Source organism: Helianthus annuus, chromosome 17 (assembly GCF_002127325.2).
Source record: "Helianthus annuus cultivar XRQ/B chromosome 17, HanXRQr2.0-SUNRISE, whole genome shotgun sequence".
Lineage (NCBI taxonomy): Eukaryota > Viridiplantae > Streptophyta > Magnoliopsida > Asterales > Asteraceae > Helianthus > Helianthus annuus.
In genome coordinates, this window is record NC_035449.2 from 188166340 (window position 1) to 188189289 (window position 22950).

At 37.6% G+C, this 22950-nt stretch overlaps 2 protein-coding genes and 1 pseudogene across 3 annotated transcripts; 1 reads left to right on the plus strand and 2 right to left on the minus strand.

Moving 5' to 3' along the window:
* Nucleotides 1-237: 237 nt before the first annotated feature.
* Nucleotides 238-5575, plus strand: LOC110925403 (annotated as a pseudogene).
* Nucleotides 5576-5730: 155 nt separating this feature from the next.
* On the minus strand, nt 5731-8630 carry LOC110926342 (probable acyl-activating enzyme 1, peroxisomal). Of its 2 annotated transcripts, none has more exons than XM_022170085.2 (4): nt 8500-8630; nt 8369-8436; nt 7817-8149; nt 5731-7180 (listed from the first exon to the last, which is right to left on the minus strand). In XM_022170085.2, exons 2-4 carry the CDS (start codon nt 8420-8422, stop codon nt 5765-5767), a joined length of 1803 nt encoding a protein of 600 aa, XP_022025777.1. In that variant the 5' UTR covers nt 8423-8436; nt 8500-8630; the 3' UTR covers nt 5731-5764. The 2 variants fall into 2 exon arrangements, with proteins under 2 accessions (XP_022025777.1, XP_035842327.1); XM_035986434.1 differs by having other exon boundaries at nt 8369-8432; nt 8500-8603.
* Nucleotides 8631-14381: 5751 nt separating this feature from the next.
* Nucleotides 14382-21443, minus strand: LOC110926343 (glucose-6-phosphate 1-dehydrogenase, chloroplastic). The gene is made up of 10 exons (XM_022170086.2): nt 21133-21443; nt 19757-19977; nt 19576-19670; nt 19333-19447; nt 18366-18571; nt 17733-17882; nt 17154-17274; nt 16495-16724; nt 15701-15901; nt 14382-15015 (listed from the first exon to the last, which is right to left on the minus strand). The coding sequence occupies exons 1-10, from the start codon at nt 21275-21277 to the stop codon at nt 14766-14768; spliced, it is 1734 nt and encodes a 577-aa protein (XP_022025778.1). The 5' UTR covers nt 21278-21443; the 3' UTR covers nt 14382-14765.
* Between the last annotated feature and the right edge of the window lie 1507 nt (nt 21444-22950).

The following is a 22950-nucleotide window of genomic DNA, read 5'->3' on the forward strand; positions in this document are numbered from 1 at the left end:
GCGTGCTTGTCTTTTGTGATCTTGCAGGTCTCTTGTCGGATCATCTGAAGTTCTACTCTGGCCAGTCCGTATCAACTGGTTTTTGAGTCTTCAATAACCTAATTAAACATAAAAAATTATGGTGCTCCGGCGGTGGTGGGTGTTTAGTGATTGTACTGCCTATTTGAGCCTACTGTAAAAATGGGATATTAGTTAAATAGAAGATGATGACGTAATCCAATAAAAAGAAAGAAAGGGGTGGCCCCGTTTCTCCTCCCTCCCTCCCTGTGAGTAAGAAGTTTTTGGAAACCCTAACAACAACAACAACGAATCTCCGTCCGATGGCTGATCTTCCCGACGATCTTCTCTCCTCCAAAACCTCCCTTCATTCTGTATTTCTTTTATTCATCTACTGCAATTTCTCTTTCTCTTCCTACCTATTATTGCGACTTTCATTTATCTTTCAATTACCGAATCTAGATTTACATTCTTCTGTTTCATTGCACCTTACGACTACTCTACCTTCACACTTATACATAACATTCACCTATCATCTATCTGATTCTCAGTTACTTTTTATAGAATTCAAATTCTGTTACTGTCTTTAATCTAACACTTTGATTTTCGAATATCGTCTATTTGAGTTAGTTTTTAAAATTGGTTTGGTTTGGTTGTATCATTCAAAGATCAAGCAGTTTTGGACAGCAGCATCCCCTTGTCTCCGCAGTGGCTCTACGATAAACCAGGCGATAGTAAGACGGTGAGTTTTATTCAACTTATTTCAAATTTTATGTGCAGAAATATCTATGGGTATGGTATCATTGGAATATGCTCTAGTTGGTTGCATTCTAACCTTTTGTATGCTATCATTAAGAGCTCCCTTGATTTAAATAATGGTTAAATTCATAGTTGTTAAAAGCCATCGCCTCTTGCACCTAGGCCCATTTTTCAGGTGAGGCGAGGCAGTTGCGCTTTAAGTCAAGGAAATTGCGCTTTAATTCTCCAGGTGATGGTTCAGGTGTACATTCCGGCGAGATTCCTAGATTCCTGAGAGTTTCCGGCCAAATTTTCTAAATACCGGCAAGATTCTAGCCAGTTCCGTACTTTTATCCAAGGAAAACTACTTTTCTGCACTAATACACTAATATTTTAGAACTTTTGGTACTAAATAAATGATATAAAGTGTTGTATAATAGATTTTGTTTATTTTATTTAAAGAATAGTATTCTTTTTCTAATACATAATATATTTTTAATTTTTTTTTCATTATGCGCTTTATTTTTCTCATGCCCTTGCTTTTTTTGCGCTTTGCGCCTAGGCCCCAGGCGAGGCCTATGCGCCTTGAGTGCGCCTAGCGCCTTTAATAACTATGGTTAAATTACAGCATACATGATCAGTCCTTATGTATATGAATGCCATGCTTTGTAATATTACATTCATATACGGATTATAGGAAATGCGTGCACCAAGTTCTCTCTCTCTTGGAAGTTCTGCTGATTTCAGTTTGAAGGAGGCTTTGCGTTCTGATGGATCTGACGACAAAAAAGATTGGAGAAAAACCGTAAGTGAAACAGAAAGTGGTCGCCGCTGGCGTTAAGAGGAAAGAGAAACAGGCTTACTTGGCAGAAAAGACCGCAGGAAAACCGACCGCCGTGCTGATACTTCTGATAATAGAGTTCCCTCCTCTGACAGGTGGATTGATGTTGGTAACCGTAATAGCAAATGGTCATCTAGGTGGGGCCCAGATGAAAAAGAAAAGGAGGATGTTCATGGTGACACGCAAACACAGGCAAGTGGAACTAAACTAGTTTCTGACCGTGATCCTGAATCTCGTGATAAATGGAGACCACGCCATAGAATGGAGGTAAATTCTAGTGGGCCAGGTTCTTTTCGGGCTGCACCTGGGTTTGGGCCTGATAAAGGTCGCGTTGAGGGTTTAAATGCAAGCACAGGCGTTACTATTGGACACGGTAGAGCTATTGGTACTGTTGTGAGGCATTCATATGCAAGTTTGATTGAGAAAAATGAAGGGATGATTGGCAAGCCAGTTGTGTCCTTAGATATGTTTACTTACCCAAGGGGAAAGCTTCTTGATATTTACCGTAGGCAGAAACTTGACTCTTCTTTTGCCAACATGCCTGAAAAAGTTGAAGAAAAACTTGACTCTTCTTCTGTGTCTAAGAAGTTGGATATTATCCTATAGATGTCTCGGATTTAGGAATCACAAATGGGAAAGATGACACTCTCCCCTTTGTGGACGATATAATTGACCCGAATCAAAACACTCGTCAAACAGTTATCGGTAGTTTACACTTTGATGGTCAAATGGATAAAACAAAAGAGGGTGAGTAGCCTATTAACCGTAATCTGTGAACTCTACTGTTTGTCAGTAATCAATTATGATAAATTAGATATTTTAACCACATTCATGTCAATATGCTGATCAGGATCACGAACAAAGATTCTCTGCGTTGCAAACAAGGTCAAACAACAGTTTTATTGACCGAATTCATGATAGAGCTTCTTATGTTGATGCTCCAGATTTGGCTACTTTGGGGTATCAGGGCATCGACTCAAACTCTTTATTTATTAACTCATCTTCTGAACAATATCGGACAAGAAACATGCATTCCTTTGAGAATAATATGAATCAACATGTAACCACAAATATTTTACCCGAGGAGTTAAGTCTTTACTATCGGGATCCTCAAGGGGAAATCCAGGGACCATTTCTTGGGGTCGATATCATTTCATGGTTTGAGCAAGGGTTTTTCGGGGCAGATTTACCCGTTCGGGTGGCAGATGCACCGGATGGAGCTCCATTCCTGGAGTTAGGTGTTGTTATGCCACACTTAGTTGCTAGCCGTGAATACACCACCACCAATGATGCAAGTCCCAGTCTGAATAAGGGTAATGGTTTCGAAGATGCTAGTGTACCTGTTTCTGAAACAGGTTTTCTATCTACATCAGATAATCTGCACTGGCAGTTGCCTGAGTTTAACGGGTTGTCAAGAAAGCATGTTCAAGCAAGAATGCCTGAGCATGAAGGCCCATTACAAATGTTTAACTCTGAGGGTCAAACCTTCCACGATGAACCGATGCTAGACCAAGTTCCTATAAACCCAAAATAGTTAACCGGTCAAGGTATGGATCCCCTTGTAGCGGCACTACAGTTGCAACAGCAGCAAAGGCAAATTGAGCTTCACCACCAGCAACAATTGCAGTCACAGCAGCAGTTCAATCAACAGCAACTGCTACTTAAGGAGCAGTTGCTGCTTGAACAGTTGGCACAAAATCATATACGTGATACAGGTGTGGCAAGATCCAGTAATATGCTTGATCAGATTCTTTTCAAGAATCAGATTTTGAATGAACTCCACCACCAGCCCCATAATGTTGACCTATCGAACGAGCAGATGATTCAAGCCAAGTACGGTCAACTAACTCATCAAGGGCATCCAAATGAGCTATTGGACCTGATAGCACGTGCAAAACATGGACAGATGGCACCTATCGAACTCCAGATGCTTCAACATGAGCAATTTCATGGCAGGCAGTTAAGCCATCTTGACCAGCCTGGTTCTGTCTGGCCAGTAAATACTGGTGGTCTAAACCGAGCTAACTCTGGTAGTCTCAATCCTTTAGATATTTATCAGCATCAGAGACCATCTCCTGAGGAGTTGACTCATCTTGACCACAATCTTTCAATACAAGAACGACTTCAGCAGGGTGTTTATGACCCTAACCCACTATCATTCGACCGTTCATTCCGTATGCCAGGTGGCAGTCCAGCAATGAACCTTGATCTTAATTTCGTAGCTCGAGCTCATCAATCTTTCCATCCCTCACAAAACAATGTGCAAGCGCCAAATGAATGGATTGAGTCAAGGATTCAACAACTGCACATTGATAACACAAGGCAAAAAAGAGATATGGAAATGAGAAGGATCTCAGAAGATCCTAGCCGTTGGATGTCTGCTGGAACTGATGATGACCCTTCAAAAAGACTGCTTATGGAGCTACTTCATCAGAACCCTAACAAACAATCTGCCAGAACATCGGATGTAAATAATATGGTAGCGTTTGGAAGTAGGGAATCTAACCTCTTGAATCAAGAAGTTGGACTTAATCATGCATTTGCTGTTGGATCTGCATCACAGGGACAGTTGGTTCACGAATCAGCAATTGGTTTGAAAGGCAACCATAGACTGCTTACTAGATCCAGTTCTGGCTCGGTACGTGAGGGAAGTCCATTTTTTCGGACTTTAAGGAGAACTCTTAGGTGCGGGGCATAATGAATTGCCATACATGCAATTGCACATACATACATATTTATTTGCAGGGTGTCCAAAACGTCTGATAATAGTATATTGCTGAAACATCCACGGGCATCATCATCCAATGAAGCATTATCTGATTTGGTATCTGGTTCGGCTTTGAGAGGGATAAATGATTCCACGTTGACCAGTTCTGAAGGTATGTTAGTTATAAGACGAGTGTTTGACCATGTGAATATGTAAAAAAATGATTTGTTTGGCCTAAGGGATTGCCAAAGTCAATAGCTTGGTTTAAAAAAGAGAGCTTAAAGCATGAGGTGATGAAGAGCTAGGGTTGTCGCTTTTTTTGCTCTGAGGCGACAAACCACGTGAAGCGTTTTGAAGCGCGCTTTAAGCCCGAAGCGCCATTGGTTTGAAGCGACGCTTTGGCCCAATCAGGTCAGAATTAGGTTTTTAATTTAGGCCCAATAGTCTCTAATAGCGTTTAATTGAGGTCCGCTACCCTAAAAAAGAACGTTAGTAAACATCTTCAGCCGCTCTCTCCCTCTTCTCCATCGATTCTTCATACTTTCTCCAATAATCGACTTTAATTTATGTTTTAATTATGTTTTTTATGTGTTAAGTGTGTTTTTAATCATGTTTTTGTGTTTATTATTGATTAACAAGTAGAATATGTCATATTGATGTGTACAAATATTTTTTTTTATTTTGAGCGCTTCGTATACGTGAAGCTCTTGCTTCGCGCTTGAAGCTTCGCTTAAAGCTTTTGGAACCAAAACGCTTCGGAGCGCCTCGCGCTTTTTTAAACCAAGGTCAATAGATGGTTTTATTTAGTTGTAAGTAATGACAGGAGAAGATGTGGCAAAGCAAGGTGGGAAGAAAGATGTTGGGTTGAGGCCGTTGAGTGATGGTGATGTGGCAGAGACAACATCCTTCAGTGACATGCTTAAAAGTAAAAGCAATGTTAAAAAGCCACCTTTGGCAGAAGAGGGTGGTGCAGATGGGGGCAAAGGTGGGAAAAAGAAGGGTAAAAAAGGGAGGCAAATCGACCCAGCTCTACTTGGGTTTAAGGTTACTAGTAATCGTATCATGATGGGTGAGATTCAACGCATAGAAGATTAAGATTGATTTATGTGTGTACAGTTTTTTTAGTCGGTCATTGGAGTGATGTGCTTTTGCATTCTAGTATGAGGTTTCGGGAAATTCACACATACATATTAGGTTCATAGAGTTGTTTGTATAGGCCGGGCCTTTTTTTAATATATGGTCTTGAATCTAAGGAGCAGGAGCAGGAAACATGCTATGCTATGCTATTCGAGATTAGTAATATACAAATGGTTGAATGAAGACAGCAAACAAAGTACACAAATCGCATATAAAACTCGTATGACTTGTCACATCTTGTGTACAAATGTATAGATGTTGGACGGTATGATATTATTACACGTGAAAAAAGTACTTATCTTATCAGAAAAGAAAAATTGCACTTGTAACGCTTTCATCGGTTATCATAGTTTTTTTGCCTTTTCTCTCAACACAGACTTCTCTATCTTACCGGTTGAATTTCTTGGCAAATCTTGAAATATGACAGTCCGAGGCGCCATATAATGTGGCATATGATCTCGGCAGTAGTCAATAATTTCTTGAGCATCAACCTCAACACCTTGTTTCAACTTGACAAATGCACACGGTGTCTGCCCCCAATGATCATCCGGCCGCCCCACAACCGCCACTTCCAGAACCCCTTTATGTCTATATATCACAGATTCTACCTCGATGGTCGATATATTTTCACCCCCAGATATCACAATGTCTTTTAGCCGATCTTTGACCTCTATATACCCGTCTTCATGCCTCACCCCAAGATCCCCGCTTCTAAACCAGCCTCCTGCAAAAGCCTCTTCTGTCGCCCTGGGATCCTTCAAGTACCCGCTCATGATCGTATTACCCCTTAGCATAATCTCCCCTATTGATTTGCCGTCATGTTTTACACTCTCCATTGTAGTCGGGTCTTTTACATCTACGTCCTCCACTCCAAAGTGTTTGACTCCCTGTCGTGCTTTAAGTCTTCCTTTTTCTTCCGTCGCCAGCGAATCCCACTCAGGTTTCCACAAACACCATGTTCCTAAGCCGTACGTTTCGGTGAGCCCGTAAGCGTGAGACACACGGAACCCTAGTTCCTCTATCTTGGAAATAACCGTGGCAGGTGGTGGTGCGCCTGCGGTCATGATCTCAACCTTGTGTGGAAGTTTCCGGTAAGCATTTGCAATCATGTTCAAGACGGTTGGAGCTCCACCCATATGTGTGACCTTATGAAGGACTATATTGTCAAAGATATGCTCAGGATCGACACGGCGTAGGCAGACATTGGTCCCACCAACTACTGCGACCCCCCATGGCAAGCACCATCCATTGCAGTGAAACATAGGCACTGCCCAAAGGTATGTAGGCATCTCTCCCATGCCCAGCATGAACACACATGCAAGTGAGTTGAGATAAGCGCCCCGGTGATTGTAAAGGACCCCTTTTGGCTTTGACGTGGTTCCTGATGTGTAGTTTAAACTAATAGGATCGCATTCATCATGCGGTCGAATTATAGAAAACTCAGAATCAGCCCCACTCGTCACAAGACTCTCGTATTCGTATTCATTTTCATATTCATACCCAGAGCCAGAGCCAGGTTCGGGTATAGTGACAAGAAGAGGCGGGAGGGATGTTGATTCTTTAAGAAGATGGATTGCTTCCTTGGCAAGTTGAAGTAGTTGGTAGTCAACAAAGATGATCTTGGCTTCCGAGTGTTGGAGAATGGTTGAGAGCATGTTGGGATTGAGGCGTGTGTTAAGAGGGCAGATAATGGCTCCAGCCATGGGGATTGCGAAATGAAGCTCTACCATTGCAGGGATGTTTGGTGCTAGTGTGGCTACCTGCACCATTCAAACACACATTCGTTAGACTGAATATTTCTTAAAAGCGTGACTAGAAAGAAGCATGCATGCATGATATATATATATATATATAGGATTAGGTTCAAGCGTGAACACTAGTGTAGCTTGCGAACTGAGTGAACTAATCCTGGCCATACACGTGTGTAGATCAATGGCCAGGATTTGATGTTGAAATACACTAGTGTATATTACGATTTGATGATGAGATTCTGGCCATACACGTGTGTAGATCAATGGCCAGGATTTGTTCACTCAGTTCGCAAATACACTATTGTTCACTCTAGAACCCCACCCTATATATATATATAGAGAAAGGTTAACGTACAAAACTGCTTAACGTACGTTAACGTACGCGACGAAAAACAACATGCGTGATTAAGTTTATAACGTGCGTTATTATATATTTGATCAAAATCCCATGCGTGATTACACACATGTATGCGTGATTATATCCAAGTTGCTGAAAGCGTGATTAGGTTTTATCAGTTTTGTACGTGCGTGATTTTCATATTAACGTGCGTAAATTTGTCGCGTACGTTAACGTACGTTAAGCCGTGAAGTACATTATACTTATTCTATATATATATATATATATATATATATATATATGCTTACAACGTGGCCGCGAGAAACCCCCAAGCGGTTGAGAGCAGAGGCAAGGTTGAGACACCTACGGTAGGTTTCCTCCCATGTGTACTTAATATTGGGCCCATAAACCACGGAGAGGCGGTCTCTGTAAACCTGGGCGGCTCGCTCCAAGAAGCTAATAGGTGATAAAGGAACGTAATTTGCTGCTGTTGACGACCGGACGACACCTTCCATAGATTGCTGATGATCAGCTTCACATCGGACCTTGCAACAACCAGCCTTTGTTATTTTCCATGTGGTGTGAAGGTCGTTGGTTTTGGACTTGTTGATCAAGATCTTCTTGTTCACGGTGGCACCCACCTGCAGCAAGTTTAAATAGAATGTAAGAGGATCCATAACGCAAAACTTCACCTAAGCATGAGTGAGTATCTTCTATATGAGTATGTATTGTAACAATGTTAATAAAAAGAATATAAAAAATGTATATGTGTGATTATGATAAAATAATGTATAAAGAAATATTCGGATAATAACAGAAAATGATTACAGATAAAACACAAGAATAACATGAGTACAAACCATATTCGGATAATAGGAGGAAACGGGCTTGTAGTTTAAGAGCGTGTGATTCATGCCTCCCTGCCTGCCTACAACATTTGATTAATGACAATATATATGAATAATATAAATAATCAGAAATCAAACCGTACCTTATAACTTAATTTTATTATTATTATTGGCTGTGAATTCAGCTTTGATCATACAAAGTATTAAGAATATGGTATGGCTGGTGGTCTGGTTAAGAGGAGAGGATAGCTTACACAGACAGATTTTACTCCATTTATGGAAATGCAATGTCCAAAGCATCTTCTACTTATAAGCAAAAGATTATTATTATTATTAGGTTAACAATTAAAGCTAGCTAGCTCTACCCACCCTCGAATACACATAACTCCTCCTAACTAAATGCTGGATCGGATAGCTATGTATTTTTTAACAGTTCCAACTTTTCTTTTCTTTTTCTTTCTTAACACGTAATCAATCGTACACTTACAAGGATTTAAACCTACGTCATTTTTAAAAAGAGAAACATCCATACCACTAAAACATGATTAACAACTTCAACAATTTAACTAATTCTCACTAGTTTCCATATCTTTTTCATAAATATATATTGCATGTTTTTATCTTTTTAGCATTTCAAAGATAAAGTCCTCATATTAGCCAGGTTATCATATTTTTACAAATCCAACGTCTTCTTTTATATATTTTAATTGTTTAAGTTTATCAAAGATACATTTGATCAATAACACTTAATTTCACTTATACGTTTCTCTATTTTTCGTTCTTTTTCATCATTATAAAAGAAATCAAGTATAAATCTATGATTATTATGCTATCGGGTAGGGTTGTAAATGAACCAGTCGAAGCCTTGTTCGTGTTCGTTCGTTAAGCATCGAACTTGTTCACAAACGGTGCATTGTGTTTGTTCATTTAAGGAAATGGATTTGTCCGTATTCGTTCATTACTTTCTAGATGGACACATACGAACACAAATGAAGTAAGCGAACACAAACGAACACATGCTAGCTTAAATAATAAAAACAACATTGTTAATCCTAACATTACACACAACCATCCAAAAGATAAATCAAGTTTAAGTACTTAGACATAATTATCCAAAAATACTTGAAGCCGCAACGCCGTAGGATGGCGGAGTGAGGGACAAGCGGAACAAGGAAACCCTAATCGAGTAATCGTCGATGTGAGGAACTGAAGAAAAAACTAAAGGATTGAGGAAGGAATGGAATGGCACTAGGATTTTCTAGTTTAACGAGTAATAAAATCAAAATCAAAATATATGAAAATTTAAATACATACAAAAAAAATCTTCAATGAAAGAAATAAACAAACCAACCTGAATGAACATAAACGAACATAAAAACGAATATAAACAAACATAAATAAACAAATGTTCACAAACACGATTGAACTTCTAACACCTTTGTTCTTATTCGTTCATATAACTAATCAAATTAAATAAAAATAATGACGAAATTTTAAAATAGAAAGTTAGAAGATAAGAATGGCACCTTAAGGCCTAAGTCGAGGCTATTGGGTAGGATCTAATACTTTAGGTGGCTCTAGATGTATAAATGTGTACCTAAAGGATCACAATCACATAAAAAATACATTTCAAATAGTTTTAACTTTTTTGAAAAGTACTTTTTTATACCTAAAATAACAAATCTTGCACATCTGTAGGTAATGGATAACTAAATATTTGTAATGGCTAAGTTATTAAATGCAATATTTTATACTTTTAATGAAAAACTCACACATCATCACAACTCCCAAATTACACATGGGGCTTGAACCCTCACCACTATGGGAAAGGGCCACTATTTCAAACACCTTGGTACTATTGGGCTATAGACCCTTTGGTAAATGTCATATTTTACATAAGAGTTAAATGTCATTTTAGTTCATGTGGTTTGAGCCATTTTGCCAGTTTATTTCAAATGTTTCATTTTTCGCATGTAGGTCCAAAAAGGTTTCACCGTTGCCATTTTAGTCCACTAGGTTAACTTCATCCATTTTTTATGTTAACGAGAAGGGCAATTCGGTCATTTTATATGTAGTTTTGTTAACTAGAAGAGCAATTCGGCCATATAAAATGACCATGTTACCCTTCTTGTTAACAGAAAAAATGGATGATGTTATCCTAGTGGACTAAAATGGCAACGGTGATAAATTTTTGGACCCACATGCGAAAAATGAAACCATAAACTAAACATACATTTTTCAGATATCTATCTCCATATTCCTGCATAATTCTTGTTTAGTTTAGGTAATCAGAAACCCAATTACATCTAAAAGATTTCAAACTCGACCTCATGATATCAGCAGCTTAAATCATAAGGCATAATAAATATTGTTAAATTATAAACTAAACTTATGTTTATTTTAACTTATGTATACATGTAGTAGGATTGAACAAATTTAGATTAGAGATAATTGTGTACAAAACTAATCAAAAAACAGAAATCAAAAGTCAAACAGCTGTCATCGGTGATTTCCGTTACACCAAACGACGTCGTGTAATCCCCTTGTCCGCTCCGGTTCACAGGCTTTAAATAAATTGTAATAATACCTGGGTCAATTTCATGAACGGAGACCATCTGCTTTGACTTTTCGCTGCAGACCAGAATATGTGTAATTGCTCCCATTTCTTGTTCATAATTAAACATATATGAATGATTAATCAGTGTTGATTACTGCTCTGAACCAACATCACCCCATCGAACCTTGTATCTAGCAGCAAGATAGTGGGACCCAACTGGTCCCCGGCTGCCATACGGGTAATATTCGGGTAGAACTTTCTTTTCTTCAAGCTCTTTCAGCACAGGAGTGAATAGTGACCAAGCCGCATCTAATTCATCACTACGTATGAAAAGTCTTCTTTCTCCTTCAATTGCATCTAGAAGAAGTCTTTCATATGCATCCGGAATCTCCTTAGCGTACCTGTTTCAATAATAAAACTCAAAATTTAGCTTCACTCTCATTTCTCCAAGTTATTAAGAAACTGAGGGGGTGTTTGGCAACATCTAAATGATTAAATGTTGAACCAGTAAGAGGTCTGAACCATTAAGAGCATGTATAATGCTTAACCGTTCAGAGGCAAATGTCTGACCAATTCAGATTAGAGGTCTTAACCATTTAGACTCTGTATAAGTCTTAACCATTCAGAGGCAAATGTCTGTACCATTCAGACATCTGCTCGTGAAACAAACAGTCTGAACCATTAAGTGCTGAACCAGTAAGAGGTCTGAACCTTGGTGAACCCTCACTAGTCACTACTCTAGGAGAGGGCCATTATTTCAACACCTTGGTACTATTGGGCTACAGACCCTTTGGTAAATGTCATATTTTACATGAGTTAAATGTCATTTTAGTCCATGTGGTTTGAGCCATTTTGTCAGTTTAGTCCAAAGGTTTCATTTTTCGCATGTAGGTCCAAAAAGGTTTCACCGTTGCCATTTTAGTCCACTGGGTTAATTTCATCCAATTTTTTATGTTAACGAGAAGGGCAATTCGGTCATTTTATATGTAGTTTTGTTAACTAGAAGGGCAATTCGACCATATAAATTGACCAAGTTACCCTTCTTGTTAACAGAAAAAATGGATGATGTTATCCTAGTGAACTAAAATGGCAACGGTGATAACTTTTTGGACCCACATGCGAAAAATGAAACTTTTAGACTAAACTGACAAAATAGCTCAAACCACACATAAAGAATAAAATGCAATTTAACTCTTTACATAATTAACTTCAATATCAAATTCTTCGTTGCATGCGCAAAGGAATATCATTAAGTTTGCCACGAAGGATAGACTCTTCGTGACCAAAAATGAGAATTGATAAGAGTTGGAGAGAGAACGATGAATGTAATGAAAAAGTAGATGCTTGTATAGAAACATAGGTTATTTTTTATTTAGCATAATTAAACAAGTTATTACTAAAATTAACATCTGATGGGGTATGGTATTAGACCTAACCCAAACGATCGGACATATCCACTACTTATCGCCTTTTATTATAATACTTATTATTATTGCATACTAACCCGCGAAGCCTAGCGCGTTGTAGTTTACACTACACTAGGTTGTGGGCTTGTAGAGACAACCTCTAACTGGGCCTGGCCCATTGAGGTTAGGGTTGCCCATGTCACCTATATAAGGAGGTCTCCACCGGCCACTTTTTGTAGCGAAAGGGATTCTTCTCCTACCGGCCTTCTCTACATCCCCATGTTTCTCTTCTCCTATGATCTAGGTTCAAGAGAAAGAACAAGGTGTGATTCTCCCTCCTCTCAGAGAAAGCGGTCAAATTATCCCGGCGGTGATTCTGTGTTTCAACAGCATCCAAACATGATTCAGTAGTGTTGCTATCACTTCTAAACAATGAACCAAGATACAGATCATTTTATACGAACCACTATTATAGGTAAAAAAAACATGACCTAATTAAAAAAAAGAGTAAATTTCAAAGTTCGTCCTTTATGTATGTCTAATATATCAAAGTATGTCCTTTATCTTTAATAAGCTCAGAAAACATCCTTAATGTTTGAAAAACCAACCAGGTTATGTCATTTACCCTAAACCTAGTTTATTTTCCCAGTTAAATCAGGTCACGTGAGAAGCACATGAGGGTATATTGGTCTTTACCTTAATACTAGAAAAATAAAATTATAAAAAATTCAAATCTTCATAATCTGCACATTATATCTTCAAAACTGCACATTATATCTTCAAAACTTCAAACAAAACCTAGATCTTCAAAACACAAAGAAAAAAATATTCAAAACTTATCCTAAATCCAATCTCACAAAACAAAAATGCAGATGTAAGATCCTGATACCTCATTTCCTTCACATACAAACACACATACATATGATACACCCCTCTGCCTTACCCTCTACCTCTCAATTTCCTTTGGCAGACGACAAGAGGTGAGGAGTTCCGACCGGCTCCCCTCTCCGACAACACCCACCAGCAGACGAACCACCCTCTTCCCTCTGCTCCGTCAATTTCAGACCGGCGACGACGCCGTTGCTCATGGCGGCGGCTGTGGGTTGCGACGCTAATCAGGAGGCGGAGCCGCTTTCCCGACAAGAACACCGGTAAGATTTTGACTCCTAAGTTCATCATCTCAGATCCTTTAGATCCCCAAATCTTTTTGTTTTTCTTTTTTTTTTTTGGCTGTTTCGTGTTATTCAGAAGGGGGCGGTGAAGGTGGATGATGTTGATGTTGAAGACAGATGATGATGATGGTGGTGGTAAAACACCGTTTCCGGCGGCTTCAGTCCGGCCGGCAAGTGAAGGCAGTGGTGTGGTCAATTTCGGGTTAACAACAGTCGTCCTTAAGTTCGGATTTCATACAACTCAGAATTCGGGTTTGGTATAACTCGGTTTGACAGGTGGGTTGTGGTGGGGGGAGGTGGCGGCAGGTAGGTTGTGGTGGTGGTAGGATTGTTAGATAAAGAGAAGAAGGGGTATGTTGATGTGCAGGTGATTGAAAGATGGAGAAGATGATGGTGGGGTTTAGGGGCACAGTAATTGATAGGTATAATGACATTAATGCCCTCATGTGCTTCTCACGTGACCTGACTTAACTGGGAAAACAAACTAGGTTTAGAGTAAAGGACATAACCTGATTGGTTTTTCAAACATTAAGGATGTTTTCTGAGTTTATTAAAGATAAAGGACATACTTTGTAATATATGACATACATAAAGGACGAACTTTGAAATTTACTTTTAAAAAAAATCTACTCACTATTATACTTCAACACTAAGGATGCAACTTTTAGGCTCACAATTTGATTTAGATGTTTGGGTAAAATTTTAAGAGCATAAATTTAGATGAGAATTTACTTATGGATGGTTTGATTGCTACTATCCACTTGGAACTTATTCAACAAACATGAACATGAATTTATCTTCAAGTGTAATCCTTCTCCCTCTAGTATTCTCTTGGACAATTTGAGCAATAGTAAAAAGTTAAATTTAACATAAGTTAAACCCAAGTTAAATTTAAATCACAAGGCATAAATATTGTTAAATTATAAACTAAACTTATGTTTATTTTAACTTATGTATACATGTAGTAGGATTGAACAAATTTAGATTAGAGATAATTGTGTACAAAACTAATCAAAAAACAGAAATCAAAAGTTAAACAGCTGTCATCGGCGGTTTCCGTTACACCAAACGACGTCGTGTAATCCCCTTGTCCGCTCCAGTTCACATACCTTAAATAAATTGTAATAATACCCGGGTCAATTTCATGAATGGAGACCATCTGCTTTGACTTTTCGCTGCAGACCAGAATATGTGTAATTGCTCCCATTTCTCGTTCATAATTAAACATATATGAATGATTAATCCGTGTTCTTGATTGCTAGTGCTTGTCTTGATTACTGCTCTGAACCAACATCACCCCATCGAACCTTGTATCTAGCAGCAAGATAGTGGGACCCAACTGGTCCCCGGCTGCCATACGGGTAATATTCGGGTAAAACTTTCTTTTCTTCAAGCTCTTTTAGCACAGGAGTGAATAGTGACCAAGCTGCATCTAATTCATCACTACGTATGAAAAGTCGTCTTTCTCCTTCAATTGCATCTAGAAGAAGTCTTTCATATGCATCCGGAATCTCCTTAGCGTACCTGTTTCGATAATAAAACTCAAAATTTAGCTTCACTCTCATTTCTCCAAGTTATTAAGAAACTGAGGGGGTGTTTGGCAACATCTGAATGATTAAGTGCTGAACCAGTAAGAGGTCTGAACCATTAACAGCCTGTATAATGCTTAACCGTTCAGAGGCAAATGTCTGACCAGTTCAGATTAGAGGTCTTAACCATTCAGACTCTGTATAAGTCTTAACCATTCAGAGGCAAATGTCTGTACCATTCAGACATTTGCTCGTGAAACAAACAGTCTGAACCATTAAGTGCTGAACAAGTAAGAGGTCTGAACCATTAAGTGTTGAACCAGTAAGAGAGGTCTGAACCATTAAGAGCATGTATAATGCTTAACCGTTCAGAGGCAAATGTCTGACCAATTCAGATTAGAGGTCTTAACCATTCAGACTCTGTATAAGTCTTAACCATTCAAAGGCAAATGTCTGTACCATTCAGACATCTGCTCGTGAAACAAACAGCCTGAACCATTAAGTGCTGAACCAGTAAGAGGTCTGAACCATTAAGAGGTAAACAAACAGCGCCTGAATACCAAGCAATGAGTATTTTCGTAAAATACGAATTGTAGGTAGCGTTTTTAAAATTTTGGTCATACCATAAGAACCATTTTTTGTAATCTACGTTATGAAAAGCGAGAAAATAAAAAGATGACCTTGCTGCATAGAGAAGATTAAGGTTACTTCTGTCCAATCTCATCCCCAAACCGGGGACTTTGTTATTGATTTTGAGATATATAGCTTCATCAGGCTGCACTCGAATAACAAGCTCATTTGTTGCTTCATCAAGATCCGTCCCGATATTCTTGTTATACAAATTACCAGGTACGTGTCTGAATTGCACTCTTATTTCAGCCCTGAAAAAAAAATATTATCATACCAAGTGTTTAATATTTGTAACTAGGGGTGCAAATGAGTAAAGCCGAGTTACTCGCGAGCTACTCGAGCTCGGCTCGAAAAAAAGCTCGAACGAGCCGAGCTTAAATGAGCTTGAGCTACAGCCCGAGCCTAAAAACAAGCTCATTTAGTAAACGAGGCTGAGCCCGAGCTTCGCTTATCGAGCTCGAGCCGGCTCGCGAGCCTAAACGAGCTTTCTGTTTATATATTTTTTTATTAACATATTTATTAACATATATTTTATAATTAAAATTACCATTTATATAAATATAAAAAATAACTAAATTATATGTATAATAATAATTAAAATTAATATAAATTAATTAATAAATACTAACCAAGTCGAGCCCGAGCCGAGCTCGAGCTTGAAAAATTACCTTCGAGCCGAGCTTGAGCTTTAGAAATAAAGCTCGAATTGAGCCGAGCTCGAGCTCGAGCTTTCATATGTTAAACGAGCTCATGCTCGAGCCTGGTCGAGCTCGGGCTCGGCTCGGCTCGTTTGCACCCCTAATATTTGTAACACAACGCATTACAACATTTTTAAATTACAAACCTACGATCATGCAAAGCCTTTCCAGCCTTCATCAAAAAGGGTACTCCATCCCATCTCGCATTATCAATAAAAAGAGCAGCAGCAGCAAACGTCGGCGTTAAACTGTCATTTGGTACGGTTTTGTCATCAGTATAAGCAGGGTACTTAACACCCCCTCTTGTGTGACTCTTATATTGTCCTGTTACCACATCTTCAACCCGTAAGGGCCTCATAGAACGTAGAACTTTGACCTGCAAAAACATCAAAAAAAATTGCAAAGATATACATAAAGATATGATTTTAACGGAGTAAATTACGATTTTGGCCCCTGTGGTTATATCACTTTTACCCTATTAGCCCAAAATAAATTTTTTTTAACATCTGTGCCCCCATGGTCTCTATAACTAACTATTTTGGCCCCTGAGTCTAACTCAATCCATTACGATTTTGGCCCCTGTGGTTAGACTCAGGGTAATGGGTTGAGTTAGACTCAGGGGCCAAAATAGTTAGTTATAGAGACCATAGGGGCACAGATGTTAAAAAATTCTATTTTAGGCTAATATGGTAAAAGTGATATAACCACAGGGGCCAAAATCATAATTTACTCGATTTTAACGGGAATGTTTCATAGCTTATTGTTGCAGATACGTCATCGTTCTTGCTAAAACACAAAATAAAACCTTTTCGTTTCTGATATCTTCTGCATCCAAACTGACGGGAGTTTCCATAGCAAAAAGGGCCAATATCTGAAGCAGATGGTTTTGCATAATGTCTCTAATTATTCCATAGTTGTCAAAGTATCTAAAAACGAATGAAAATATACAAGGTAAACACATATATTTCCCGAGAATACAAATATGACTTCGCTATAATAAAAAGGAAAAATTACAAGTTTTGTCCTTTATCTTTATACCACTTTTCAGGCGGTGTCCTTTTTAACGAATGTTGACAGGCGGTGTCCTTTACTAGGTATTTTGTTGCAAGTTCAGTCCTTTACATTAAAAAACCCTGTTAATTGTTGGGTGTAAAGGACTAAACTTACAACAAAATACCTACGTAAAGGACTAAACTTGCAACAAAATACCTAATAAAGGACACCGGATGTCAACAATTAACAGGGTTTTTTAACTGGGTTAGGTGTAAAGGACTAAACTTGCAACAAAATACCTAGTAAAGGACACCGCCTGAAAAGTGGTATAAAGATAAAGGACAAAACTTGTAATTTTTCCTAATAAAAATTGAGGGGAATGGATGCTTACCCTCCTCGTCCTTCAGTACCAAAATCCTCAGCGAATATGAATTGCACATTCCTTATGTATTGTCTTGACCATAAGGGTTCGAAAATAAGGTTAGAAAAACGAAGAACCGAAAGATTCTCGACTAGTTCTTTCCCAAGATAATGATCTATCCTGCAATACAATAACAAATTATGTTACACTAATGTCTTGTTTCTGTTTCTTCGTAAAAAATAAAATAAAAAATAACTAAAGAGTAAACTGCCAAAACTCAAAGTTTTTAAATTTGGGTCCCTGTGGTTTCACTTTTATTGCCATTTTGGTCCAAAAATGAAATTAGCTGATATTTGGCTAATAAAATCATGTTATTTTGTCCTTTTCCTCAGGGTCAAAACGGTCAATATAATTTTATTATAACACATTATTAATTAAATTAATGAAATCAGCTGATATTTGACCATTTTGCCCCTGAGGAAAAGGACAAAATAACAGGATTTTATTAGCCAAATATCAGTTGATTTCATTTTTGGACCAAAATGGCAATAAAAGTGAAACCACATGGACCCAGATTTAAAAGGTTTAAGTTTTGGAATAAAGTGGCAAAAGTGACCAAATCTCAGGGACCAAAATGGCAGTTTACTCATAACTAAAACCTACCTGAAAATTTGGTCTTCGTCCAAGTATTGCTTGAGGGACCTTGTTAATGCAGCAGAAGATTCCGAATCCCTGCCGAAGGGCTTTTCTACAATTACTCTTGTCCATCCGTTTGCAGCAGATGCAGATGTACTCGCGCATTTAACCGCATCTATGAATATATTTGGTGGAATTGACAGATAAAAAAGACGGTTTGCCACCCTTCCATCCTACATCAAAATTAATCTTTGTAAAACTAAAATCTTGCATATGATCAAACTTATAATAAAAGACTCCAAATAATGCCACATGTCATTCTCTTCTTCAACCTCATAAATTTTATTTTTATTTGTTTAATAAATTTTTTTTAATACTAATATTAATTAATAGACAATATATAGATATCACTTATTTTTATCCTTATCTTTATCTAAAATTAATAAATAACTTCAATTTCGCAATTTGGACCCCTTGTTTTTTTCTTTTAACCCAAAGTTTTTCATCTTTTACAATTTAATCTCAACTTTTTTTTTATTTTCAATTTTGGTCCACCATACTTTTCATCTTTCCCAAGTTTTTCGTTTCGTTCTAAATTGTGTGAGTTAACGCACCGCAACGTGCGTGTGGGGTTCAACATTTTTTCGTATATTTTTTCCCGTCTGATTGGCTCGTCGCGTCACATCTATTTTTCTGCATTTGACAAGTTCGTCCAACACGCGGGTCCTGGATGGACTTAGTCATTTTTTTCTATGTTTTATGTTTTGATTTAATTTCACAGCAACGAGCGTGCGTGATTCAATGTTTTTACGTCTGCTTTTCGCTCGGCGTTATTTTTTCCCCCTTTTTGTTTATTTTGTTTTTACGAGCTTTTCCGGTGTTGGTGGTCGCTGACAATGGTATAGTATCGCTACTACTTAACACTGTTTTATAACAAGCGCTGCAACGCAGGGGCTTAATACTAGTAGCTAATCATTTAACTAAAATATGTTACCTCATGCTCCTTGAGCTTTTTGTCTAGCTCCAAGAAGTTTTGTTGAGAGTCATATTGACCCGGGTGGTAAAAACATCTTTCAAGAAACCGATCCATCTTTTCACCACAATTCTCCCTATAAAATGTCGTTCAAAAGTTCAGCACGATCCACCGTACCCAACAAACACCCTTAAAAAAGCTTAAAGTCTTTTTGAACAAATGACATGAAAGCAAATAAACATGTAAAAAATGGAACCGCTTCACCTTTGATCGATTCTGCATGTAAGTGTCTTGCTAACCATGGTTCTAAGTTCTGCATCGCTCATCTTACTTCGTGCATATCCAAATATAGTGAAATGCTGATAAACAATTGGCAAAAACAGAAATCATACACCATGATGAAAAGAATGTTGAAATACCTTAATGGTGAAGAAAGAAGAAAAACCTTGGGAAGATAGCCTTCGTAATAAAGCGCAAAAAGCGCAGGAAATATCTTCTTCTTTGCAAGATCACCAGAAGCACCAACCACGGTTATACTAACAGTTGAGTTTTCTTCGTCTATGGCTTCTTCTGGAAGTGTGACAGATGGCATGGATAATATTCCGTCTTTTAATATAGTAGCAGGACCGTCGGCTTTGACAGGAGACACTTTCTTAGTTGATGCACCTAATCATAAATAATCAATAAGCACACAAGTGCCAACAATAGCCACAAATCATCAACTACTCTGAGTAAAAAAATTAAATAAATTGCTTAAATGACATGCAGGCGCGCGCGCACACACATATATAATCTATATGTTGATAGATTTAAATTTCTAATAAATGATAGACTGTATGTAGAAACCACCCAAGTATTTAACTTTTTTCATTAGGGACAGTTATATCCCTTGAAAAACCACAAGTTCGGTTCATGTTCATGATAGATGTAAAATATGATTGCGAAAAAAGAAACTAACAAACAATAGCTATGAAGCTTTAAATGTAACATATTCATATACAAGAAGTGATATGTGTAGGGGTGTTCAAGATCGGATTATCCGGTTTTCGAGTATCCGAAAATTTCGGATAGTGAATATTGATATCCGAATCCGTATCCGAAAATTCGAATATCCGATTTTCGGATATCAGAAATTTCGGATACGGATTCGGATATCCAAACGGTTATCCGAATTTATAAAAAAAAAAAAAATCAAAGAATCCGTTTCGTGTATAGATTAAAACTAAACTTATATTCGATTTTCTAAATTTCCAACATTTAAACTAAAAACAATCATAAATTCACACGAATACAATTATTTACTATTTTTTTACTATTTTTTACAATACTTCAAACTAAATATAATGCTCATATACTATATATATCTATAAAAAAAAATAATTAGTGTTCGGATATCAGATAATCGGATTATCCGTAATATTTGAAATCCATATCCGAATCCGAATCTTCGGATTCGGATTATCCGGTTTTCGGATATCCGAATTTTCAGATATCCGAAATTTCGGATAGTTCGGATACGGATTTTCGGATATTTCGGATTCGGTTTCGGATCCGGATTTTTTTGAACACCCCTAGATATGTGTAATACATTCTCTTCAGTCTATTTCTATACTTTTGTCAGTCAGATATCTAAAAGTCCTTTAATAAAGACAATATCATCAAACTATTTGTTTGTAATCATGATGTGAAGATAAATATTTTAAACAAAAATTTGATGGGACATACACATTCACAGAGAAAACTACAACACCAGACACGTGAACAAATCAATCCCTTACTTAGAATGTATGTAAAATTAGAGTAACTAACTAACTAACTAACCGTCGTGAAGATGAATAGCTGAGACTCTTTTGGTTGATTGTTGTAGAGAGAATTTTCTGGAATAATAACATTGTTTGGGAGGAATCGATGTACGTTGATGAAGCAGAGACGATGATGATGATGATGATGGAGAAAAGGTTGCCATGATAGATAGATCGATGGAATTTGGGGGTGGGTTGAAAATAAGAAGAGAAGAGAGGCGTTAAAAAGGAAGTTCGATCGATCGATATGTACTATGGATGGAGGGAGGCCTTTGCGGTGTGTTCCCGAGTTAAAAATCCCTCCCCTTCCCTCCCCTCCCCTCCCCTCCCCTCCCCTCCCCTCCATGTCTTTCCAAATTGGAAAGACTATTTTCAGGCAAAAAAAACCTCATTTTCCCTCCCCTCCCCCTGTTAAGTGGATCTCTGGAACACCATTTTCCCTCCCCTCCCCTCCCATCCCCCTGTTAAGTAGATCTCTGGAACACATTGATGTCTCCGAAAGGCTGCTGCCTGTTCGCTTTGCAGCAACGTTGTCAAGTTACGTGCACGCCGCCTTCTCTTGTTGAGGTGTTGATCTTGGCCCATCTACTCTCTGCTTCTGGCCCAAAAACTTCCCTGGGCCTTAAGATATACGTGTATTTTTCCCAAACATATGTAAATGTTTTTTTTTTTTTTTCATCAAACACGTTTACACAACATTTTTTATGGGCCCCTCTTTTTCTCAACTACTCTCATGTTTCACATTTTAGTCTTTCATTTTCTAAAGTGTGCAACATTAGGTACATTGTTATATTCATTAGTGCATAAAATCAAAACTAGAAAGCTTAACGCATCTTTGTAATGAATTAGACACGTCGTTATAGTAAGTTTAACGCACCTTTGTAATCAACAAACCCTTAGTGTAACTTTAGTGGCACAAAATACAAGGACACCCAAACATTATTGAAAGTCATTGTCATACAAACAATTAAGTTAAGTATTTAAGATCTTTTGTCCAGGGTAACGTGTAAAATCCTATATTTTCAGGATTTGAAATACTTAAAAAAAATTATAAGGAAATGACTAGTTATTTATTATTTGGTGCTTGATGTAATATTAAATATAATTATTATGTTATATTTAATTCATTAGCTATTGTGATCATTTATATTATATAGATCAAAATATATTATACCTACTATATAATTAGTTGGTAACTGTTGATGGATCATATTACCTTTATTAACCAATTAGGTTTCCTCTTGGGTGTATATATAAGGCGATAATTAGAGAGGTTAAAGGTTACACAACTTGGACTATCATAACATCATAAAATCGTCCCCCTCTATCTCTCTCTCCATACGAACTCTTAACCCTAGAGTTCGGTACTACCATCAAGAACTCACACCCTAAGGAGGAACCAGATCAAGCTGACAACTATGTCAAACTTTATGACTACGTCTCTGACTGGATTCTCTGCTGGCCTGTCTATTATTACATGTATTTCTACATGTTCAGGATTTGAAATACTTAAAAAAGTTATAAGGAAATGATTAATCATTTATTAGTTGGTGCATGACATCTAACAAAAGATGTTTTAATTTTTATAAAACATCATAATAAGACATAATATGTGAGTTTATGGTTGTTAACTCCATTAAACAAACTTTAGTATGTCTGAACTGATTCTTGTTTCTTGTATCATGTTTTATCTACTACCATTTTATTTCAGGTATCAAATGTATCTTGATGTCCCTGCTCTTGCTTCTTATTTCATTTTGCCTGCTAATCACCCTATTTGTCATTGACATAAATGTTTCTTTGTTAATATAAGAACTAGAGTGAACATTGTGTTTTA